Consider the following 27,054-nt stretch of genomic DNA (forward strand, 5'->3'; position numbering starts at 1 on the left):
ACACTAGATGGCGATATGTACATTGCGATTTCTGAAGTTGCATTTTTTTTTTTCAGCTCTTACTTCTGTTAAGGGTCTCACAGTGCTTCATGGCACTTTAGTTTAACTATACTTCTTATCAGATAATATTTTCCCTTTTTTAATGCTTCTAGTATACTTGTGTTTCAAAATCTGTTAGTTTGTTGACATCTGCATTGATATACATCCTACATGTAGATGCAATGGATTTTAATTTACAGGAAAGCAATCAGTTATCCCCTGAAAGAGCTAAAATATGGATATACTAATATCCTACAGAAATTTTGTGGAGCACAAGATAGGGATGCAAAGAACAGATTTGGAAAGCAGTTAGTAGATCAAGTGTAATTTAAAGCACCCACAGTTATTTTCTAATTATACAGTTGTGCTCAAAAGTTTGTATACCCTGGCAGAAATCATGATATTTTGACATTGATATTGAGAATATGACTGATCATGCCAAAAACATGTCTTTTATTTAAGGATAGTGATTATATGAACAAGCCTTTTATTATCACATAGTTGTTTGGCTCCTTTTTAAATCCTAATGATAACAGAAATCACCAAATGGTCCTGATCAAAAGTTTACATACCCTGGAATGTTTGGCCTTCGTACAGACACACAAGGTGACACATGGGTTAACCACTTGCCGACCGCGCATAGCCGAAAGACGGCTTCACCGCGGCTGGCCAGTTCTGAGTGAACGTCATATGACGTCCTCCCAGAACGCGCTCTCCTGCGCGCCCCAGGGGGCGCGCACCCGGCGATCTCCGTGATCGCTGTGTCCTACGGACACAGCTGATCACGTGATGTGGTGAAAGGCCGATCCCACCGGCCTTTTACCACGTGATCAGCAGTGTCCAATGACACGCTGATCACAGGAAAATGCAAGTGCCGGTTCTCGGCTGCACTTTCCTCACGCTGTCAGATCGTGAGGAAAGTACTGCCGAGAACCGGCAGTTGTCAGAGCGGGGATCGGCACCGATCATCAGGGCACTGATGATCAGTGCCCTGATGATCGGTGCCCAGCAGTGACCCCCGCAAGTTCCGATCAGCAGTGCGCCCACTAGCCCCGCCCACCCATTCCCAGCAGTGCCCCCACCTGTGCCCAGCAGTGCCCCCACCTGTGCCCAGCAGTGCCCCCACCTGTGCCACTCTGCAGTGCCACCTACCTGTGCCCAGAAGTGCCACCTACATGTGCCCAGCAGTGCCACCCACCTGTGCCCACCCACCTGTGCCCACCAGTGCCACCCACCTGTGCCCACCAGTGCCACCCACCTGTGCCCACCCACCAGTGCTGTCCACCAGTGCCACCCACCAGTGCCACCCACCAGTGCTGCCAGTCAGTGCCACCAGTCAGTGCCCAGGGGTTGTGCCAGTCAGTGCCGCCAGTCAGTGCCCAGAAGTGATGCCAGTCAGTGCCGTCTATCAGTACCCATCATCAGTGTCACCTATCAGTGCTGCATATCAGTGCCGCCTATCCGTGACCCCTAATTAGTGCTGTCTATCAGTGCCGCCTATCCGTGCCACCTCATTAGTACTGCCTATCAGTGCCCTTTAGTGCTGCCTATCAGTGCCTATCAGTGCCCATCAGTGCCGCCTATCAGTGCCCATCAGTGCCGCCTCATCAACGCAAATCAGTGAAGGAGAAAAAATACCTGTTTGAAAAATTTTATAAAAGAAACAAATAAACTTTTTTTTTTTTCAAATTTTTTGCACTTTTTTTAATTTATAGCGCAAAAAGTAAAGCGCCCAGTGGCGATTAAATACCACCAAAAGAAAGCTCTATTTGTGAGAAAAAAATGATCAAAATTTCATATGGGTACAATGTTGCATGACCGCGCAATTGTCAATCAAAGTGCGGCAGCGCTGAAAGCTGAAAATTGGCCTGGTAAGGAAGGGGGTATAAGTGCCCGATAGGCAAGTGGTTAAAATGGCAATTAAAAGTGCATTTCCCACATCTGTGGCTTTTTAAATTGCAATCAGTATCTGTGCATAAACAGTCAATGAGTTTGTTAGCTCTCACATGGATGTACTGAGCTGGCTAGATATTGAGCCATGAGGATCAGAAAAGAACTGTCAAAAGACTTGCATAACAAGTTAATGGAACTTTATAAAGATAGGAAAGGATATAAAAAGATGTCCAAAGCCTTGAATATACCAATCTGTACTGTTTAATCACTTATTAAGAAGTGGACAATTCGGGGAATCTCTTGATACCAAGCCCAGTACAGGTAAACCAAGAAAGATTGCAGCCACAACTGCCAGAAGAATTGTTCACGATACAAATGAAAAACCCACAGGTCAAGCTTTTACTGCACCAATGCCACAAAAACCCATCAATGGGGACCCTAGTTCTAGTTAACTGGGGGTCCCCAATGATAATCCCTTAAAATTAAGGGGATCCCTTAATTTGAAGGGATTTTTTCTCGCTTCCTTTTTTGGCTATGGGACAGGAAGTGACGGAATATCTCCCCAATGGGACATAGATGTCATAAAAGAAACTGACAGGGGGTTATAACCCTCCCTTACTCTATCCAGAATGGGGAAAAAAAGTTTTGCCTATAGTTCTACTTTAATCATACACCTGACTCTAATCCTACAAAATCCCTGCAAGTGTAAGAATTCAAGTTTGAAGTCAAAGGGTGGTCACACCAAATATCGATTTGCTTTTCGTATAATAACAATAAACAATTTATATATTTTTGAAAGCATCCTTACTTTACAGCATTTCTTCTAACCTCTCTTAAGTTTTCACAGTACTGTAGATCTGCTTTAGTGGTTTTTTTTCTTTTTTTCCCCTGGTGATTTAACAGATTCAAATGTCTTTTTTCTTATTCTTCTACCAAAGAATTTAGCTTACATCTAATTCTATAACAATATATGCAATTTATGGCACACATTGACAAAGTATCACTAAATGAATGTTGAATGATAAATGATGCCCAAGGGCAACTTGGGAGTGACCATATACATATTTACTGTCTGTTTTTCACTTAAATCAATTTTTTTCTTTTTTTTCATACAGATCAAGGCTGTTCTTTCCCAGATAACAATAATATAACTTCAGAAGACCTCCATTTTGTTGCTGGAGAAGATAGTGGAAGGTGAAATAATTATTCAGATTTTTACATGCTGTCTAATATTCTACACTAGACTATGCATTCCTACATATATATGGGGCTGATGTTATGGAGTTAAGTGCATATTGTTTAATCGGTAAATAATTCCGTTCCTAGTGCTGTGGGATTGGAACAGTATGTGAGAGAACTTGGGTGCTAACTGTATATGGACACTTTTACACAGGCCCCGAGCTCCAGGAGGCGCTGATTCTTTGATGGGGATTGACAAAAAATAAATAATTGGAGATAGAGGGATCAACCTTCAAGTTATACAGAATGTAGTAAAAGATATACTGTTGTAGCAGCTCTATCTAAGGGCAGTGTTGCCAACAGTTTGGTTCTCAATCCTAGAAATATATACAAAACTAGATAAGGAGAAATGGTAGAGGAGATCACCTGTATTGCAAGCAAAAAACTTTCTTTATACAAAAATACATAATAGACTGTGCCTCCCAGTCAAAGTAATTCCCACAGTGTGATTCAGTTTCAGACAACCATGTACTGTATATTAGAATATCCATCATTCACGTATCACTTTGACCTGTAATCACCAAATAGTTGTTGCTGAATGCAAGGAGGTCATTTGAAATGGAACAGTTCAAATTTGGCTGCAGGGTGCAAGACCATAGGTAAATATCCTATCAGTAATGGACAGGAATAAAGTCAATGTAGCTTATGCAGTGGTGGATTTCACAGTAAACACCTCTACAGTAGTTGCCATCAAATATGCTCACTGGATAATATGGAACATATACTCCCATGATAAAACTGAATGATTATGATCAGTTAGCAGGTAATATGACTAAAATATCCAGGGTGGCACATGTAACCCTTAGAAAACAGTCTTGTCAAGTGCTAGGTAGTGAACACCCCCTTATAGCCAGCAATAATTTGGCGGACTGCTCAGCAAAATGCAGAGTTACTTTAGTGATCCTGGAGAGGTGTATGGTATAATAACTTGTTCAGTCATCAAACATTAATTTGCTGTGGTTGCTATCCAAGTCCAACTTAAAACTGCAGTGAGGTGACAAGCAAAGCTTTTCCAGCCCAAATGGTAACATGGTTGAGGAGATTACATTATAAAGCAGGATTTACAGCAGGCTCGTATATATCTGGTTGGTTAAAACAGCCACAAATGCATTTGCACTTTATAAAAGAAAGTCCCCGAAAAGAGAAATTAAAGGCAAAAGATTTGTGTATAGATATAAACAAAAAAAAAAATACATTCATACATCCCCCCCCCCCTTTTTTAATTTTTTTTTTCTGTAAGCGAGCAATTACCCTCTGTTCTCAGCTGCAGGGGAGGAGAAACAGCAGCACACTGAACTTTCTTGTGAATGGCTGTGTGTGGGGGGGGGGGGGGTCAGGACAAGTATGATCATTGGAGGAGAGCAGGCTCAGTTCCCAGCACAGCTAGAGATCAGACCACACTCTGTGCTCTCATGCCTAGTGTGGTCTGTTTTTAGTTGGAAAGCAGGGAGACTGGCAGTAATACCAGGGAATTCACACAAAGGAAGCAATAAAAAGAGAACAGGATACTTTTTCATATGAGCACATGGTATAATAGGCACATATCAGGAATATGAAATGTTGCTTTTACATACTCTTTAAAACAAGCAGACAAAATGGCACTCCCCTTCTAAAAAATGAGCGTTAATCGCATTTTTTAGGCAGTCAAGTTATAACTGAGAAAGTTGTGGGGATATTAGAGTTGGTGACTATTGAGCAGGAACCAATCAGGTGATAGTAAGTAGAAAAGAAGATGCATTAGGATTATAGTATTTTATTGACCATTTAGGGAGGTAAATGCTTTGTGAAGGTATGTCTGTCAAAGAACAGACATGGAAAAAAATGGTCTAGTGATGGCACAGTGATGTAGAAAGGCACACAGAAGACCAAATTATGTTCTAAAGCACATCTGGAAAACCACAGTGTCAAAAAAAGCAACCATAATGAAAAGATTGCTTTTGCAGGCTAATTGCGTGAATTGAACAAGAAAGCTGCCATTGATACTGTTATAGTGACTTATTGACTTCAATACTTTTGTTTAATTAATGCAGTTAGAGTAAAAGTCAAATATCATTATCTGCATGTTTGTTTTGGGTCAGGAAGAACTTCATCAAACCCTTGCTGTCTATAGCAGTTTATTACCGCACTTGCATTTTATCGTACATTGTGTTATGACAACCATTCATTTTGAATGGGCTGCCAATTCATGGAAGCAGACTAGAAACTGAACCTACTGTGCGTGTTCTTTTGGTGCCATTCTAGACACCGCAAACAGGTCAGTATAACAGAAACTATAATTTTTTAGGGGAGAGGTTAGCAGTGTTAGATTCCTTGTTGCTGCCATGATAGTACACTGGAAGTGAAGGGAATTTTGACAATGGGGGCATGTGTTCAGGTGACAACTGTTGAAAGGGAAGATTCTCCTCTTACTTTCTGTTGTTTCATTGGGGTTGGAAATGAGGGAATTCACCTGCCTGGGAAACCGACATCAACCAAAAAAAAAAAAAACTTTCCCTGATTTTTTTTTTTTTTTTTCTTGTTGTTTTTTTCTTGTTTTGGCTTTACATACACTTTCTCAGTACATTCCTCAGGAAGTTGCTTTACAACAAGCAGACTTGCATACAGAAAAGGGCTCTGTTTCAATGAGGTTTTGCTTGGTATATGGTGTTATAAACTCCGTTATTTTATTTCTTTCATTTCACTAAGATCTTGTACATATTGGTTTCAGCATGTAAAAGAGCACTGTGTACAGCAGGTTTTTGCAAAGTACAGTATGTGCAAACCATTTAGCCTGCTTCAGGCAGCTTTGATTAAGTCTTTAAAAGAGAGGTTTAGGTTTTTTCTCTTTTCTGAAATCGTACTTAGATGCAGCATCAGACTGATGCTGAATCCACCTGTAAGGCTCTAAATGTGAGAACTCAGCAATCTCATGATCGCTGAGTTTTCACCTCCGCTGAGAGTGATGACTGTCATAGCTTCAACAAGGTTTCAGGTAGCGCTTACGCTTACCAAAGCCTGCTAGCTGCTTACTTAAAGTATAACTATAGACAAGACTTTTTTTTCCATTTTGGATAGAGAAAGGAAGGGTTATAACAACTACTGTCAGATTTTTTTTTTTTCATCATCTGTGTCCCATTGGGGAGATTTCCCTTCACTTCCTGTCCCATACCCAAACAGGAAGTGAGAAGGAATCCCTGCAAATTAAGGGAATTCTTTGGGGACCTTAAGGTCACCAGAACTAGTGTTCCCATTGGAAAATGTCACCTCTATTACTTTACTGGGGACAACCCAAAGTTTGGGATTTTCTTTTACTTTCAATGATAATGGTAAACAGGACAAATAAAGAGGGTGAATCTCCTTAATGGGGGCACAAAGCGCATTAAAAACTGACAAGTGTTCTAATATCTTTCCACTCTATCCAAAAAAAAAAAAAAAGTTTGGCCTTTAGTTATACTTTAAAGTAACAGCTGTCCCATTAGGATCTGTATTTAACCTCCAGAAACTGTTGAAGGGTACGTTTCAGCCTTTTAGATGCATGCTGAAAGCTTTGTAAATGCTTTCTGTACACACTGCTCTTATATAAGCTGAACTCCTATGTACATGGCCTAAAGATGTCATTGAATATCTGGGCTGAACTAACTGCAGCATGTGTTACTAATTTTTGTAGTATTTTTTTTTACGTAAAAGTTATTTTACAAAGATTATCTCATGGGTTTTTGCTTCTAAAAATATGTGCAATCTTCTGGCTGACGTTGTTCTAGAGTTTCTATAAGGAATACAATGGAAAAAATAATTCCAAGTAGACAGACTCCTGGGATTAAATAACAATACATAAGAATGGAGGTTAATATATCACCATTGTGACATGTGTTTTATTAACTAAACGTTTAGATGTTAAAATGTGTAATTTGTAAACTGAAGCTGTTGGAAATTTTAGTTTACAGTGTTTTATCCTTTATTCAATCCTCCTATCCTACTAAGAAGAAAACAGAAAAACTAACCTATGAATGATATAAACTATATTGAAAGTATACTGGATGAATTCCAAATTTTAATAAGAACCTCATTATACAATGCATTCAGAAAGTATTCACAACATTTAACTTTTGCCACATTTTGTTATGTTACAGCCTTATTCCAAAATGGGTTAAATTCATTTTTCTCTTCAGCATTCTACAAACAATACCTCATAATGACAATGTGAAAGAAGTTTGTTTTGAAATCTTTGCAATTTATAAAAAAACGAAAAAAAAAACACATGTACGTAAGTATTCACAGCCTTTGCCATTACACTCAAAACTGAGCTCTGGTGCATCCTGTTCGCACTGATCATCCTTGAGATATTTCCACAACTTGATTGGAGTCCACCTGTGGGAAATTCAGTTGATTGGACATGATTAGGAAAGGCATAAACCTGTCGATATAAGGTCTCAGTTAACCGTGAATGTCAGAGCACAAACCAAGCCATGAAGTCCAAGGAATTGTCCGTAGACTTCCGAGACAGGATTGTATCAAGGGATAGATCTGGGGAAAGGTACAGAGAAATTTCTGCAGCTTTGAAGGTCCCAATGAGTACAGTGCCGTCCATCATCCATAAATGGAAGACGTTTGTAACCACCAGGAATCTTCCTAGAGCGGGTCGCCCGGTCAAAATGAGCGATCGAGGGAGAAGGGCCTTATCCAGGGAGGTAACCAAGCACCCGATGGTCACTGAAAGAGCTCCAGCTTTTTTCTGTGGAGAGAGGAGAACCTTCCAGAAGAACAACCATCTTTGCAGCACTCCACCTACAGTCAGGTCCATAAATATTGGGACATGGACACAATTCTAACATTTTTGGCTCTATACACCACCACAATGGATTTGAAATGAAAGGAACAAGATGTGCTTTAACTGCAGACTGTCGGCTTTAATTTGAGGGTATTTACATCCAAATCAGGTAAACGGTGTAGGAATTACAACAGTTTGCATATGTGCCTCCCACTTGTTAAGGGACCAAAAGTAATGGGACAATTGGCTTCTCGGCTGTTCCATGGCCAGGTGTGTGTTATTCCCTCATTATCCCAATTACAATGAGCAGATAAAAGGTCCAGAGTTCATTTCAAGTGTGCTATTTGCATTTGGAATCTGTTGCTGTCAACTCTCAAGATGAGATCCAAAGAGCTGTCACTATCAGTGAAGCAAGCCATCATTAGGCTGAAAAAACAAAACAAACCCATCGGAGAGATAGCAAAAACATTAGGTGTGGCCAAAACAACTGTTTTGAACATTCTTAAAAAGAAGGAACGCACCGGTGAGCTCAGCAACACCAAAAGACCCGGAAGACCACGGAAAACAACTGTGGTGGATGACCAAAGAATTCTTTCCCTGGTGAAGAAAACACCCTTCACAACAGTTGGCCAGATCAAGAACACTCTCCAGGAGGTAGGTGTATGTGTGTCAAAGTCACCAATCAAGAGAAGACTTCACCAGAGTGAATACAGAGGGTTCACCACAAGATGGAAACCATTGGTGAGCCTCAAAAACAGGAAGGCCAGATTAGAGTTTGCCAAACGACATCTAAAAAAGCCTTCACAGTTCTGGAACAACATCCTATGGACAGATGAGACCAAGATCAACTTGTACCAGAGTGATGGGAAGAGAAGAGTATGGAGAAGGAAAGGAACTGCTCATGATCCTAAGCATACCACCTCATCAGTGAAGCATGGTGGTGGTAGTGTCATGGCGTGGGCATGTATGGCTGCCAATGGAACTGGTTCTCTTGTATTTATTGATGATGTGACTGCTGACAAAAGCAGCAGGATGAATTCTGAAGTGTTTCGGGCAATATTATCTGCTCATATTCAGCCAAATGCTTCACAACTCATTGGACGCTTCACAGTGCAGATGGACAGTGACCCAAAGCAGACTGCAAAAGCAACCAAAGAGTTTTTGAAGGGAAAGAAGTGGAATGTTCTGCAATGGCCAAGTCAATCACCTGACCTGAATCCGATTGAGCATGCATTTCACTTGCTGAAGACAAAACTGAAGGGAAAATGCCCCAAGAACAAGCAGGAACTGAAGACAGTTGCAGTAGAGGCCTGACAGAGCATCACCAGGGATGAAACCCAACGTCTGGTGATGTCTATGCGTTCCAGACTTCAGGCTGTGATTGACTGCAAAGGATTTGCAACCAAGTATTAAAAAGTGAAAGTTTGATTTATGATTATTATTCTGTCCCATTACTTTTGGTCCCTTAACAAGTGGGAGGCACATATGCAAACTGTTGTAATTCCTACACCGTTCACCTGATTTGGATGTAAATACCCTCAAATTAAAGCTGACAGTCTGCAGTTAAAGCACATCTTGTTCCTTTCATTTCAAATCCATTGTGGTGGTGTATAGAGCCAAAAATGTTAGAATTGTGTCCATGTCCCAATATTTATGGACCTGACTGTATATGGTAGAGTGGCCAGAGAAAAGCCACTCCTCAGTAAAAGGCAAATGACAGCCCGCCTGGAGTTTTCCAAAAGGCACCAGAGGGACTGTGGTCTGATGAATAAAGATTGAACTCTTTGGCCTGAATGCCAAGCGTCATTTCTGGAGGAAACAAGCACCGCTCACCACCTGGCCAACACCATCCCTACAGTGAGGCGTGGTGGCAGTATCATGCTGTGGGGATGTTTTTCAGCTGCAGGAGCTGGGAGACTAGTCAGGATCAAAGGAAAGATGAATGCAGCAATATACAGAAATATCCTTGATGAAAGTCTGTTCCAGAGCGCTCTGAACCTTAGACTGGGGCGACTGTTCATCTTTCAACAGGACAACGAACCTAAGCACACAGCTCACATAACAAAAGAGTGGCTACGGGTCAACTCTGTGAATGTCCTGGAGTGGCCCAGCCACAGCCCAGACTTGAACCTGATTGAACGTCTCTGGAGAGATCTAAAAATGGTTGTGCATCGACACTCCCCATCCAGCCTCATGAAGCTTGAGAGGTACTGCAAAGAAGCATGGGATAAATTGCAAGAGGTCATGCTGCCTTATGCTGAAGAGGAAATGCCCTTGAAATGGGTGTTCCAACAAGACAACGATCCCAAACACACCAGTAAACGTGCAACATCTTGGTTCCAGACCAACAAGATTGACGTTATGGAGTGGCCAGCCCAATCCCCGGATCTTAATCCAATAGAAAACTTGGGTGACATCAAAAATGCAGTTTCTGAGGCAAAACCAAGAAATAGAGAAGAACTGTGGAATGTAGTCCAATCATCCTGGGCTGGAATACCTGTTCACAGGTGCCAAAAGTTGGTTGACTCCATGCAACACAGATGTACAGCAGTTCTCAGAAACAGTGCTTATACAACTAAATATTAATTACATGATTCAAAGGAAAGCAAAATCTTCAAACATTTTTCAGTTTATATAGTGAATGTTTGAGTTTGTAAAGAAGAATACAAACACTGCTATTTTTTTGGACAGTCTAATATTCACTTTTCTTCAGTTTTCTTTAGAGGAACAACACAAATTTGATATATTTTTCTTCATGTTTTCATTTGGAATAGTATGTGTAGTGTTCCCAATGCATTTGTGTGTATGGAAATAAAGCTATTAGAAGGATTTTGAGCTTTCATCACTTTTTTAAACACACTATTATTTTGAACACAACTGTCAATGTGTTTTTTAGTTTTTTTTTTAATAAATTGCAAAGATTTCAAAACAAACTTCTTTCTTGTTGTCATTATGGAGTATTGTTTGTAGAATGTTGAGGAAAAAATGAATTTAATCCATTTTGGAATAAGGCTGTAACATAACAAAATGTGGCAAAAGTTAATCGCTGTGAATACTTTCTGGATGCAATGTACATACAATGGTATATCATTTATGTATACCTTTCAGTTAAAGGAGGAAATTTGTACCCTAAAGTATAATAGTATGAAAAGGATTTTTAAAGCACTGTTCTGGCATGGCTTGTTGTGATGGTTGAATGCAAACTACTTAAATACCAGATAAAAATTTCCAGTGAACTCTGCCAACAAGCTAGTACAATAATCTTTCACTGTGCTGTGCCATCGTAGATGATGATGGAACACTTGGTGTTAAAAAAAAAAGTGTTTAGCAGTGCATGTTACTACATTAACTGTCCTTGTCCAAATATACACTGCTGTGTGGAAGTCTGGTTTAGGGGTAGAGGCTGCCTTTAGGCCCCTTTTTTGGTACACAAATTTCAGCTGTGCGTATAAGGGTTGATGGGTGCTATATTTGTGAAAACTAGTGAGTGTTGTAAAGGTGATGGGGGTGGATAAATGGAGTCCACCACTTGAAAGCTTGTCCTAAAAAAAGAAAATAAAGGCTATTTGTTACAGTTAAGCTTTTTTAAACCTTGCTACATGCACTTGGTTCCCCAAAGGGTTGAATAAAAATTGGAGTTTTAGATACTGGTGATTGTGGTTTACTGCTCTTGACACATTGTTACTTGGAAAATTGAATAAGCTCAGTGATGTAGACATGCGCCCAATACAGAAAAGCCATTCATCAATCAAGTTTTAAGTCACTGCTTTGTATGTGGCAGTAATTGACCACACAACTGTGTTTTTTGGAATACACTATGTTGCCCATAGTATTGGGACACCCCTCAAAATCATTGGATTCAGGTGTTCCAATCACCTCCATGGCCACAGGTGTATAAAATCAAGCACCTAGGCATGCAGACTGCTTCTACAAACATTTGTGAAAGAATGGGTTGCTCTCAGGAGCTTAGTGAATTAATGCGTTGTACCGTGACAGGTTGCCACCTGTGCAATAGTTTTATCCGTGAAATTTTCTTGCTACTAAATGTTCCACAGTCAGCGGTTAGTGGTATTGTAACAAAGTAGAAGCAACTGGGAACTACAGCAACTCAGCCACTAAGTGGTAGGCCACGTAAAATGACAGACTGAGGTCAGTGCATGCTGAAGCGCACAGAAGTCGCCAACGGTCTGCAGAGTCAATAGCTAAAGACCTTCAAACTTCGTGTGGCTTTCAAATTAGCACAAAAACGGTGCATAGAGAGCTTCATGGAATGGGTTTCCATAGCCAAACAGATGCATCCAAGCCATACATCAAGTGCAATGCAAAGCATTGGATGCAGTGGTGTAAAGCACGCCGCCATTGGACTCTAGAGCAGTGGAGACGTGTTCTCTGGAGTGACAAATCACTTTTCTCTGTCTTGCAATCCGATGGATGTGTCTGGGTTTGGTGGTTGCCAGGAGAACAGTACTTACCTGACTGCACTGTGCCAAGTGTAATGTTTGGAGGGGGATTATGGTGTGGCCTTGTTTTTCAGTGGTTGGGCTTGGCCCTTTAGTTCCAGTGAAGGGAACTATTAAGGCATCAGCATACCAAGACATTCTGAACAATTTCATGCTCCCAACTTTGTGGGAACAGTCTGGTGATGGCCCCTTCCTGTTCCAACATGACTGCGCACCAGTGTACAAAGCAAGGTCCATAAAGACATGGATGAGCAAGTTTGGGGTGGAGGAACTTGACTGGCCTACACAGAGACCTGACCTCAACCCGATAAAAACCCCTTTGGGATGAATTAGAGCTGAGACTGCGAGTCAGGCCTTCTCATCCAATATCAGTGCCTGACCTCGCAAATGTGCTTGTGGAAAAATGGTCGAGAATTCCCATAGATACACTCCTAAACCTTGTGGACAGACTTCCCAGAAGAGTTGAAGCTGTTATAGCTGCAAAGGGTGGGCCAACTGAATATTGAACTCTACGGACTAAGACTGGGAGGCCATTAAAGTTCATGTGTGTATAAAGGCAGGTGTCCCAATACTTTTGGCAATATAGTGTATGTCTGCACGCAGTGTAGTTTCTAGATGTAAAGTGTATCTAATGCTCAAACTTTTTCAGTGAAGTTAGGTTTGCTGTCTTTGTCCCAGTTAGGGTGATTCACCCCTCTGATGACCAGTTGTCACAGAACAGAAACAGAGGAGAAATCTTCCAACGGGGGATACTTGTTCCAGTGATAAAGGTCCAGTAGAGGATTTCTCCAGTTGTGTTTATAGGATAGGAAGTAAAGGTAATTCTTCCCAGTGACCTACAAATGGCAAAAAAGTAATAGAAGTTTTAACCTTATCCTACTATATCTAAATTGGCAGAAAAATATTGGCCTACACTGTAAGCATTGGTGAAATTCATTAAGTTAAGCTAACACTTGCTATGTCCTCTGTTTTGGAAGCAATTTAGAATCCAGAAATGTTTTTCCAAATAAAGATCACTACTGAATATGGATCTTTGCAAATTCTGGATTTCTGAATGTTTACCAATTTTTACTGAATCCCTTTCATAATGATATTGTTTAATAAAAGCTTTGTCAAAGGTAAAGTAATTTTCTGAGTAATAATAATTTTTTTTTTCCATCAAAATGGTAGAAATCCATACGCTGCATATGATGGCTTATACTGGAACAGTAACCTATTTAGGCTTACATTTATGAGTACTTAAGCCAGCCGAAGGAATTCCCTGGAGACCTGCAATTCTTTATAGTGCTAGAAAAACAATGAAGAAGAGTATTGGCAGGCACCGCTGTGCAGACTTCCTTGTCCCCTTTGCAGGAACGATGCAAATCTGAGCTGACAGGCATGATACACTGGTAATGAGCAGGATCAGCATTTAGTAAGAAAATAGTCATGGTGTTTTTGCATGGATTCAAGCTGAAGTTTTTCTGCTTTTTTATAATGATATTCATCTGTGTTTCTTTTCTCTTTTGGCCCAGGTAATTTGGTGAACAGAACTAACTCTTCACATGTGCTTGAGGACTTCTGACTGAATACTAGACTACTTAAAGATATCTCCTATGTAGGATGCATATTCACTGTAACTTATTCAAGTTGCCTACAACACTACGACAAGCAACGCTGCACATGAGGCCTTCATGAATCACATCAAAGAAGCACCGGAATAACCCCTTTCATCGTAAACATGCAGTAAATATGAATGAATAAATAGCATTCTCTTGTAATTAACACAGTGCAGGAAAAGTGAAAAAAATAATTCTTTACATCTGTGAAAGAAAGAATATTCCTATTCATCAGCCTGCAATAAAAGGAGCAATCAGTTCCTTTTATGGCTCTACATATGGTGTGCTGACCAGTGGCCAGCCATTGAAAAATTGTAGGACCATAAATTGGCATAGTTCTTGCTGGATGTTCATGATCTGACCCACTCACTGGTTTATCTGTAATGGACTACACTGGCAAGATATTTCACCATAGTTCCCAACTCCACAGTTACTACTACCTTTTGTTTATTCCTTTTCATGGTTTTACTTTTGTGAAGTAAATAAGAATATTTTTGAAGGGCTGTGGCAGTGTTCATAATAGAAGTAGAAATGCAAATATCTTGTTAAAAGTCCCAGAGATTTAAGGAACATACAGATGATTCAGTGCACCAACTGCTCCTATCGCCTTGCATTGTAATAGTTATTTGTCAATTGCAGCCAATAACCAGTCATGTAAGCTCATGGCAGCTAAAACAAGCTGCTATGTTACTCAGAATAAGCTGGACAATGGCTCCACAAGAGCAAGGAATTTGTAGTAACCAATCAGATTTCATGCTTTCTTCTCTGAAATCTGGTTGCTATCTGCGTCGTCTCAGTTTTCTTTCAAGATTTCCTAAGGATACTGTCATTATAAAATGGAGGCACCATAAAAAATAAATACTCATGTTTACCTGTTCAGTGCGCAGGAACTCTAAATAATCACTAACCGCCGTTGCTGTCCAACATTTCTAAGTTTTTAATGTGGATCCCCTTTTGAGACCAACATAAATCTTCATATGTGTATTTTTGTTGTACCTATTTGTAGCTTTTGCCACCAGAGGACATTGTTTTATAAGTATTTTTTTTTTCCTGCACTGGATTAACCACAACAGAGTTCAGATTTCCTATTTTATTGGCATGACTACTTTTTACATGTGTCTGTTTGTATTGTGAAAAATGTGTGAGTATTTATTAAAAGTGTCCCAAGGCATGGTAAAGGCAATAATAAAATGCTTGTATCTGTTAAATTGGAATGATGTAACAGCCTTTTCAATACACACATCTGTGCTAGAAAGGTGCTAGAAGATTGATATTATCAGCAATAACCTAACAAAGCAGAAGATGGCTAACTTTTAGTTGTTCTCGTACACATTTCTTAAACCTTTCTAGGCTTTGTTATTCCTTTTTCAAACTGAGGTTTTTCTCTAAATGTTTTAATACTGAGAAACGCTGAGTACATTTGCAATGCATTAGTATACATACATTTTAAATGTTGAAATTGAGATGCAAGAGTGAGCCATGAATATCTACTCGTCTCAACAAATCAGATTTTCTTGCTTTAACCATAACTACTAAAATGATAGTTAAAAGCTGATAGGTTGCCTTGGCACATGTGACACTGATTATGTTTCAGTCCTCTTCTACTGTGGTTTATTATAAAGCTCAAAGATTTTTACTTTAGTATACTTTGTAGAATAGAGCAGACTGCAGTAACACCTGGTGCTTGTGACTGATGCATGGATGTTGTTGGTGGACTTGCACTCATTCTAGGAATATATTTAGCAGGTCACATTTTAAATATAATGCTTAAACTGTAACACAATTGTATTTCTATCCTTTTAAATGCTACAGGAATAAATGTTTGACCATACTTGATATTGTGATCCTACAGGGCCGTGGAGTTTTGTTTTTTTTTTTGAGTGTACAAGTGAAGACTTCATACCATTCAACCCAGTTGTGTTCTACTGGGTGGCCTTTACTTACCAACACCATGCAAAGAAGAATGTGCAGTTTTCCACACAGTCATTGGATATATGTTTAGAAAAGATTGGTATGGTCAGACTAAGGTTTTGCAGCTGTGGGTTATTGTACATCCTTGTATATTGAACTGTATTATTACCAATCTGATCATTAACAGTTGTGGTACACTACAAATAATTGAAAATCCCAAAATAATTCTAAAACTTGCTCAAACTGAAGATTGAATGCACTTTGCAGAAGCAAATGTATTTTTCTTTCTGGCATGTTGATGTCTTTAAATGCTTAGTCCTTTCTGAGATTTTTTGCTAGTATTGTGTAAAAGCTGAAATCTTGTCATTGCCCACCTGCTTACAGCTTTATTGAACTCCAGAAAGACCTCACCATGTTTGTTCTGCTGTGGAAGAAACCAGCATGTGATCTTGCACACTGGTGTCTACCACTACCATATACTGTGTCTGCTTGCAGGGCATACAGTGTTACTAAACCCACAACAGTAAAATCTGTATATGCAGTAAAGCATGCTTATCATACTCACTGAGGAACCTAAGGGGTTAATCCTCTGCATTGTATAAAAATGCTGTCTGGTCCTTTCTTCTCTGCACTTCTTCTTGAAATGACCACCTGATACAGACCGAATCCGTAGGCAAATGCTCCGTTTGGTGTGTATTGCTAGAGAGGTTTTTTTTTTCTCTTGGGAGAGCATGTGATCAGCACAGAGCCAATCAGCACTGTCCAGACACAAGGTTAGGACTTTTACATCCTCCTAGAGCAGAAAGAAAACTTTTACAAGCTTTAACCAGTGCTGAAGTCTCAAGAGTGCTCTAACTGCTGATGAATAAAGGTAGTTCGCACTTTATACTTACTAAAATAATTGCATTTCCATGTTGTGTGTACTGTGGGAGACCAGATATAGTAAATGCAGGGTCCTGGGTTCAGTAACACTTTAAGCATTGGTGAAGAATATGTGATTGGGAGGATTTGCATTTGTTACTCATTGTGATCTCATACTTATAGAACATGTTAAAGCTCACAGCGTTAGTGCATTGACTGCTTTCCTCCTTAAGACCACATTCGCCTTACTCATTAACTAGAGAATCACCGTATAAAGTATGAGTTCATTTTGCCTCTTTATTGTTAGGATACTTTATTTCATTAACACACGGCTTCAGTAAATCTTACACATGTGGTGACATATTTTATATTGTATCACTTTCTTGTCATTGCTGTACTGATCTTTTTGAGGTTGTTCCATTTTGTACCATCATATGGTAAAATCAATAATTATTTTGTTTGAAATGTAAAAATAATTTAACTAGTAATATTTTCAGTAGCTCTCTTATTTACTTTTATAACAAAATTCAAGGATCATTACAGCTTTCCTTGTCAATTATAGCTGAACGTTGAAATTGCCAAACTTGCTGCTGCTGTATGTATTGTTACTATTGCCTGAACAGTTGGTACAAGTACAGGCTATATATGAGATATATGTATTTAAATTTTGTCTTGTCATGATCACTGTCCTTTGTCTTGTGAATTCTCATTTTAAAGCTGGTTTACATTTTATTTTGAATGTTCATTTAACTGTTGCACTTTTTGTTAATAAAACTAAACATGGGAACAAATGTATTTAACTACTTGTTGTTATACTTATTTGTGTGAATGCTTTAGAACTCTGTTATTGAACATCTAGACAGTAGATGGTAGTTTGTAGATATTAAAGGCTAGTTTAAAATCTTGAAAATGTGGAGAGCAATATTACTTTGGCTGACACCAATGAAAATCAGGATGTTGTTTTAAATAATCAAGTCTATAGACATTCTCTCTTAAACTCCTCCAGTTGATTCCTCAGTTGCACCTTGAGGGACTATACCTGGACCCCACCAGGAAGATGTGCGGCTGATTTTGGCACGCACCTAATGCAACACAGTGAGTTAGCTGCTGGGCACTATTCCGTTCCAGGGTTGAAGTCCACTACCGGTGGAACCCTGTCCCTGAAAAACCCTTATGCCTATCGGGAAGAAGACCTGGATGGAGCATAGTCACTGGGATTCGTTCTCAGCTGATGGGACTACAAGATCGCTGTAGTAGGTTAGAGTTGAATCCATATCTGGGAGCCCAGGGTACTGTCCATTCCCTGAGGCATCAATATGAAGTATGGGGATTTTGGTGACAGACTGAACTCAAAACTTTTATGTCCTAGCCGTATAACCTTGCTCAGGTAAGAACCTCATTCTAGTCTGGACACTACTCCAGGTCTGTGCATAATGGTGCACATTCTGTGGGAATATTCTGTGCCCTTGGATGTGTTTCAAGATCTGTCACAGGTGACACCAGATGTTGACCTTTTAAGGTATTCTGGTTCAGCAACTAACTATACAGATTTTTTTTACCAGAAGCAGAGATCTTCAGGCCTTCACACTGAATGCCCTGGTGACTTAATGGGATTAGTTCAACTAGAACTATGTCTTTCTCCCACTAAAGCTTCTCCGTTGTCTGAGATTGAAAAGGAGGGGTTTGGTGACCATCATTGTCCCAAATTGGCCAAGGAGAATGGTACTCAAACGCCTGGGAGACTTTCTATGGGCTCTGTGGGATTAGGAGTCCCAGAAACCAGTCCACCATCCTGTTTCTAGGTTGCTAGTTTTACCAGCCTGTCTATTGAAGCCCAGGTCTTGGGGGATAGGAGCTGATCAAATTTAGTCATCCCTATCCTCCCAAAAGCTAAAAAAAATTATCTCACGAAGTCCATCATCACACCTGGCAGGCTTACTTTTCATGGTGTATGGCTAGGAGAGCCTGTAAGTACTCTGGTATAAATCCAGCCTGTCTTCCTATCCAGTTACCTTCAGCGTGTGGGCTGAGGTATCAAGGGTAAAACCTTTACCCTAGCCATTCTTTTCTAAATACCAGTTGCCTTCCATTGCAGTTCTTCAGAAACCACCCTTTAAACTTGTCAGGGATATTAACCTTTTAATACTCGCAAAGTTGCCTGCCTTGTTGCTGTAACCTTTGCAAGATGAGTCTTGGCATTAGTGGCCTTATTCTGTAAGGAGCCCTTTCTAGTGTCACACAGGGAAGAGGTCATATTGCAGCCTAAGACCTCTTCTCTTCCCAAGGTGTGGTTTCCTCATTCCACCTTAACCAGGATGTACTGATGGCTATGAAGTATTTAAAGGAGATTTCTCTGCAGTCTCTGGATGTAGTACATACTGTGCAAATTTACCTCTCAGCCATGGCCTCATGTTTCACTATTGCTAACTGGATTATACAAGTCATCATTCGAGCCTATAGTATGGAAAAAGACAAGTTTTCTCCCAATCCTGTTATGTCCACACACTACTAGTTCTGTCAGTGCTTCATGGGGTTTTAAGCATTCAATAATCTGTTTCCCAGCTTTGCGAAGCTGCCACCTGGTCCTCAGTTCACACGTTTTACGTTTTACTAGGTGGATGTTATAGAAAACCTCTCACAATAGAATGCTGCAATCATATATTTGTGTGATATGTGTGGAACACTTATAGATCTAGTAGCAGCAGTGCCACAAAAAGAGGACCAGAGGGTGGAAGGATTTTGAAGTGATTCATATATATATATTTTTTTGTTTTCAGTGCATTAGTGGTTGCGCAAGTAATACATAATTTTACAAATTTTTTTTTGAACATTCTTTATTTAGACAGCTTCTTTAGAGTACAAATGTATACAAAAATAAGACACATAAGTGGATGCCAGCATAAAAGACAACAAACCAGGTGCGGTCCAATTACATAGAGACGCAAATTATCAGTTTCAAAAACAGTAAAGTATAGCACACTGGTCCGAAAGGTAGTACAAACAGAGCAGTCTATTGACATAAACAAAATAACAGTGGCATCCAAGACAGGGAAAAGGGTAAGGAGAGGGAAACAAAAAAAAAAGGGGGGGGGGAGAAGAGAAGGAAGAGGAGAGGTGTAAAAGGAGAACAACGAAGGGACTTCAAGCCACTTATCGCAGCAAGGCAGCATAATCATTTGAACAAGTAAAGAGAGACCATGAGTCCAAAACTGGACCTCCTGACCCCGGACTGCCGCCATGATACTTTCCATTGAGTGAATGTCCTCTACCCTGGATAACCACATAGAGATGGAAGGGGGAGCCTCCAGTTTCCAGAGAGCCAGAATACAGGCTCGAGCAGCATTGAGCAAGTGCACCAACAACAAACGCTTGAAACGTTTCCTAGAGAGATCAGAGTGGAGCAACAGTTATCCAGCAGGGTCATCCCCCAGGTCAAACCCAGTCAGGCGCCAAATCAGAGCCTTCACCTGTGCCCAAAAGGCAGTCAATTTCCTACATGACCAAAAAATATGTAAGAGAGCTATCCTTACAGCGCCAACAAACCTCAGGGAAGATCTTATGTAGGAGCAACGGAACCCTATACCACTGGGTAAGCAGTTTATACCCCAATTCCTGGCATTTACCAGAGGATTGGTGGGCAAAATTTCATCCTCTGTTAGGACAAAAATGTACTGTGCAACTCCTCCCATTTGAGAAGAAATGCTGGGACAAACGTGTCTGTCTCCCTATTTTGTTATGTGGACCTGTTTGTTTCCTGTGTTGCCTTTCCCTCAGTTGAATTTGCTTTTGTAAATCCCCTGGACTAAGACTAAGATCCTGTGTCCTGGTGTGTGTGATTAAGTAAATAGAAGATCTTAACCACTTGCTGCCCCACCACAGTATATTTATTGCAGCAGATGCAGACAGTCACATATCTATACGTGATCCAGTCTGTTCCTGGTTAGGAGCATGCAGCGCGCCCCTCCTGTGACTGCTGTATCTACCGGACACAGTTGATTACTATTACCAGTAACCGGGTTTCATTCAATCGCTATGATTGGTCATAGCGATCACATGATAACAATGTAGACCTTTCATGATCGTCTTTCCATTCATGAACAGCTTGTTTACTGAAGTGATCTGTGATTGGCCCACAGCAATCACATGGTACCTTGTCTACCTGTACCATGTGAATAGCTGTAGCCAAACAGATAACAAACCATTAGCAAGCTGTTCATGAATGGGAAACCTATTACATATACAGTGATCTTCACTGTATAAGCAATAACCTAGTCATCCCTACAGACTAGTACATTGTCACTATGGTGACACTGAGATACTCTGAATCACAGAATGTAAAAAAAGTTAATTTTTTTTTTAATTGAATTAAAAAATAATTAAATCTTTTTTTTTTTTTTTTTGACATACTTTTTTTATTATTTTTTTTACATACTGTCTTCACGAAGTATCACTGATCACCACCCCACCAGTCATATTTTGATACAGTTTGTGTTTAATTTCCAAAATATTGTGACAAAAAATTACAACTTCCAAAAAACTCACCATGGCACTTACTAAATACCTCAGACTGTCTACTTTCCAAACTGGTAATTTTGTGGGTATTTGTACTGTCCTGACATTTTATGGCCTCAAAAAATGAGTCCGTACATCAGGACTTATCAATTTTCATATATATATATATATATATATATATATATATATATATATGTATACACACATACACACACACTATATTGCCAAAAGTATTGGGACGCATACCTTTACAAGCATATTAACTTTAATATATTATAATTACTTGCGAGCCACTGGGGTATGAGATAATAATTAAATATATAGGTCAGCTGGCATCTATTCACATCCTCATATAAATGTGTTTTGTAGTAATGTACAATAAATTGATTGCTTATTGCCGCGCCCTAAATGTGAGATATGAATACTTCCAGAAATAATGAACCTTCCAAGTCAACTTATTACAACTTTAAAATAAATCAATAATAGAATGTGAAAAAAAAAAACGTGAAAAAAATATCATAATATAAGTAATTTAAATAAAAAATGAATAGTGTCCAAAAAAAAAAGTCTATATAAATTTGATTAAAGTCGATTAGTCAAATAAGATTGCAGGTGGATTCTTGCTGGAATATAGATACTTGTATGCGCTCACCTTCCATTAAGCCCACTGCTGGGCTAACACAGCTTTATGATGTTTATCCTTGATGGATATCTTTAGAGACTCCCTTGGATACTCCTGATGGTTGATGATGATTGTGGGTCTGTGGGTTAGCTTTTTCTCATGGCAATAAAAAGTGCTCCATCTCCTTGTATTATTCCTCGGTGTAATGGGAAAGAAAAAGGTACATGGTGCCTTATCGTTTTTAAAAGAACTATTTTATTCACAACTTCTTATGCACTCACAAGTATTCAGTATAAAAAGTGCGGAGTTAAAATCAGTGAAACCGCTAAATGCGTTTGTGACTGGTCTCCTGCGTGGTTGCTCACATAGACTTCTACTCGCCATGAAGTCGGGTTGCTGTGGTGACGTCAAAGCCCCTCCCCAACGCGTTGTGCTACAGGGACACGTGGCTTCATGCGGGGGATGTGATAGAACAATCACCATACTAAGGATTCTTTTATAGTGATACGGCGCCATTTTCTAGATGTCTGGATGGTTGCGGCCATCTTTTGGGGGTCCAATCTACATATTAAGCTATGATTAAGCACAGGTGTATTCAAGCTGATAGCTTATTTGTTACCAGTGTTGTTTTCTATTTAGATAACTTTTGACAGTCACTGCCCCACTATTTATAAACCCTCTTTCTATGGGCTGTATAGATCAAATGAGTATTTAGCCATGCAGAAGACAATCACACATTTCTAAAACATATATGCACAAAAATAATATATATATAAGGAACAAATAAAAATATGCAATTAGGTATATATAAAAGATAATCAACATTAAAGAATGCAAAATATTTGTGATACTTATATACTACTATCAATAAAATACCCAACTATTAAATTAACCAGCATATAATGAGATGGATCATTATTAACACAACATGTGGTCACTATGGTAGGTGGATTATCGTAACCACTACTACTTAGTATTTAATTTGGCTGGTCAAAATACATTGAGTTTCATTAATAGATATATCTACATATATATACACCCACCATATACTTTGGAATATAATATAAGGGACTAATATATTTTTATGGTTATTTTATGAAGCATATTAAATCAAACAAAAATTAACCTATTTCATTCTAATAATCACTTAAAAAGCATGATAAATCAAATTCTTTGTTTAGGCCTTTAGGAGCCAAACAATCCATTTTGTATATCCAATAAGATTCTTTTTTGCTGATTTCTCTTACTAAGTTATCTCCCCTCCAATGTTTGCTGTGTTTCTCTATGCCCAAAATTCTAATTTGTCTGCCCGTCTATTGTGAAAATGCCGAAAATGCAGGGGCACATTATGATACTTATATCCTTTATTGATATTATAAACGTGTTCTTTAATGCGTTCTTTGAGTGTTCTTTTGGTTCTTCCAATATATATCAAGTTACAAGGACATTTTAAAGCGTATAAAACTCCTTTTGTATCGCAGGATATGAATTAATCGATTTTATTTATTTTCCATTACTGGGATTTTGGAATTCTGACCTGCTTTTAGGGTTACTTTTTGTTCTTTTGCAGCTGTTTTTTTTTTAATAATTTTTTGTATATATTTCTGATCCATTTTTTATTAGCCAAATATCTAGAAAATTAACTAATAATAACTAAGAGTTATATTTTTTTGGTTGTTATTTAAATTTTCGTAATATTTAGGTAATGTAGCTTCATCCCCATTCCATACCATTATAAGATCATTTATGAATCTGTGGTATAATAGTATTTCTTTTCTTTGATTCAAAAATATCTTTTCCTCTTCCCATTGTGCCATGTATAGATTCGCTATACTGGGAGCGAAACGAGCGCCCATGGCAACTCCTTTAACTTGAAGGTAATAGTTGTTTTGATACCAAAAATAGTTATGATGTAAACAAAAGTCCAAACATTTTAATAAGTATTTTTGTTGTTTGTTATGTAAGGTGGAATACTTGTTTACGGCCCATTTTGCTGCTTTACGGGCTCCCTCATGATCTATAATGGTATTGAGCAATGAGACATCCGCTGTACTTAATAATGTGTTTTCATTAGCAATAAGATTTCGCGTTAACGTAATGATATGCCTTGTATCTTTCAAGTATGCTTTAGTTTGCTCTACAAATGGTTGGAGGTATTGATCTATATATTCTCCCAGCCTGGCTGTCAATGAGTTAATGCCATTTATAATTGGTCTTATAGGAAGATTAGAATATCTTTGTGTATTTTCGGTACTGAATTAGATAATAGGTAGTCTGCACATTGATGGTCCTAGATATTTGGCTTCTTTATCATTTAAAATATTTTTCTTGTGACCATATTTAATGACTTTAGTGAGTTCTCTTTTATAATCCTGTGTTGGGTTTTTGTTTAATATTTGATATGTATCTCTATTGTTCAACATAATATCCATTGATTTTTCATAAAATTCTTTGGAAAGTACCACAATCCCCCCCCTTTATCTGCAGGTATTACTACAATATTGTTTCTATTATTCAAACTTTTTATACCTTTTTTGAGAGCTGTATCATCTTTGTATTTGTTTATATTTAAAGTTTCTAAGTCCTTTATTACTAGTTTTTTGAAAGTATTGATATATTGATTATCTATATTTTTTGGATTGAACACGGATTTATTCTTTAGATTACTATATTGAATAATATGGGAATCATTGGAGTGAGTATTTTTTATAGGATTTTGTGCAAAGTATTTTTTCAGATTTAAATTTCTTACTAGTTTTTGTAGGCTGACATATGCTTCAAACTTATTTAATCCTTTTGTGGGTGCAAACTTAAGACCATGGTCTAATACATGAATCTCTTCCTTCTTTAGGGTGATTCCACTGAGATTAAAAATCCCTTCCCCTTTTAGTCTCTTCTTTTTTTTTGTTTGTGTTTTCTTCCTCCCCTATTTCCTCTTTTGTGTTTTCTCTGATATTCATGTTTTCTGGTGGTGGGTTGTGATTCCACCCTAAAAAAGGATTAGGTAGGGGTGTATAAGACTCTTCTGATTCTAAAGATGAATATCTATTTTGCAAGGGGATGCTATTTGGATGGGATGTATATTGCTTATTGTCTTGTTTTTTATAAGCCGATTGATGGTAGTAATCATTTCTATATTCTGGTGTGTATGGTCTGCCTTGTGGATGATAATTGTATGATCCTCTGTGATAACCTCCTCTGTTGTAATTTTTGTAATATGGTCTACCTCTGGAGTAAGGGAAACGTGTTGGTGCTCTATTATAGTTGGATGGGGCTGTGTGGTAATTCGATCTATTCTCATTTCCCCTGTATTGTGAAGGTGCTGGATGTTTCTGTGCATTTGGACCTGGTAGTCGATGATCATTAGAAGTTTTATATTGTGGCTTGGGGGTGTGAGGTGTGTTCAATGCTGTCGTTTTAAATCCGATCGATTTTTTTCACCAGAGATTTGTTTGTTCATATTTTTTTCCGGGGTGTTCTCAGTGGATTTTGGTTCACTATCATTAGTTTTTATTTGCCACCTAAATACTTATTTTAGGTTGTAATCCTGAGTGACTTTCTGATATTTTTTCTTTTTCTTATTTTTGATCTCTGAATCTTTATTTTTAACATTTCTATTTAATTCATTCATAGATTTTGTAAAATCTGGATGATCCTTAAATGATTCTACTTTCTCTTGATATTCTTTTAAAGCTGTCTCTATTTTTCTCATTTTTCTTTGCTTTCTTTTAACCAAAAACAATATCAGTTCCATACTTTTTTCACTAAAGAAATTGAACCATTCTTTAACATCATCCTCTTCTATTAACCCATGCTATGGGTAAGTCCCATCGTAATTTTTTTGTAATCTTTTTTTCCTTCGTGTATATTTCTAATGTTATTAAATCCCACCAGGTACTTATTTTTTTATCCATCGTGTGTAGTTTTTCAAAAAATGTTGTGGATATTTATATTCATTTTATCTTCCTTTTTAAATACATTATCCAAATCTATATTTCTATCTTCCAGGTAAGAAAAAACCTCCACGGTGTCTGCCAACAAGTGTATGAGTGGAAAATACAAATAATATATATTATAATTACTTGTGAGCCACTGAGGTATGAGATAATAATTAAATATATAGGTCAGCAGGCATCTATTCACATCCTCCTATAAATGTGTTTTGTAGTAATATACAATAAATTGATTGCTTATTGCCGCTCCCTAAATGTGAGATATGAATACTTCCAGAAATAATGAACCTTCCAAGTCAACTTATTACAACTTTAAAATAAATCAATAATAGAATGTGCAAAAAACAAAAAACGTGAAAAAAAATATAAGTCAAAAGTTATCTAAATAGAAAACAACACTGGTAACAAATAAGCTATCAGCTTGAATACACCTGTGCTTAATCATAGCTTAATATGTAGATTGGACCCCCAAAAGATGGCCGCAACCATCCAGACATCTAGAAAATGGCGCCGTATCACTATAAAAGAATCCTTAGTATGGTGATTGTTCTATCACATCCCCCGGACGAAGCCACGTGTCCCTGTGGCGCAACACGTTGGGGAGGGGCTTTGACGTCACCACAGCAACCCGACTTCACGGCGAGTATAAGTCTATGTGAGCAAGTGTGAGCAACCACGCATTTAGCGGTTTCACTGATTTTAACCCAGCGCTTTTATACTGAATACTTGTGAGTGCATAAGAAGAAGTTGTAAATAAAATAGTTCTTTTAAAAAACGATAAGGCACCATGTACCTTTTTTTCTTTCCCACTACACCAACGAGGAATAATACAAGGAGATGGAGCACTTTTTATTGCTATGAGAAAAAGCTAACCCACAGACCCACAATCATCCATTATCAACCATCAGGAGTATCCAAGGGAGTCTCTAAAGATATCCATCAAGGATAAACATCATAAAGCTGTGTTAGCCCAGCAGTGGGCTTAATGGAAGGTGAGCGCATACAAGTATCTATATTCCAGCAAGAATCCATCTGCAATCTTGTTTGACTAATCAACTTTAATCGAATTTATATAGACTTTTTTTTTGGACACTATTCATTTTTTATTTAAATTATTTATATTTTTTTTTCACGTTTTTGTTTTTTTTCACATTCTAATATTGATTTATTTTAAAGTTGTAATAAGTTGACTTGGAAGGTTCATTATTTCTGGAAGTAT

At 38.4% G+C, this 27,054-nt stretch overlaps 1 protein-coding gene across 4 annotated transcripts in view; it reads left to right on the top strand.

Annotated features, from left to right (window-relative positions):
• TRIM37 (tripartite motif containing 37) overlaps positions 1-17,543 on the top strand; it is a 208,325-nt gene extending 190,782 nt beyond the window's left edge. For 3 of the 4 annotated variants that reach the window (XM_089679183.1, XM_089679179.1, XM_089679181.1), the window contains exons 24-25: positions 3,048-3,126; positions 13,893-17,543. In XM_089679183.1, coding sequence (XP_089535309.1) covers positions 3,048-3,126; positions 13,893-13,896 — 83 coding nt within the window. In that variant the 3' untranslated portion in view covers positions 13,897-17,543. Of the gene's footprint in view, positions 1-3,047; positions 3,131-13,892 lie in introns of those variants that run through there. The other variant, XM_089679180.1, reaches the window with a different exon arrangement.
• Positions 17,544-27,054: the final 9,511 nt, after the last annotated feature.

Source organism: Staurois parvus, unplaced genomic scaffold (assembly GCF_062004578.1).
Source record: "Staurois parvus isolate SC_StPar_1 unplaced genomic scaffold, SC_StPar_1.0 ptg000220l, whole genome shotgun sequence".
NCBI lineage: Eukaryota > Metazoa > Chordata > Amphibia > Anura > Ranidae > Staurois > Staurois parvus.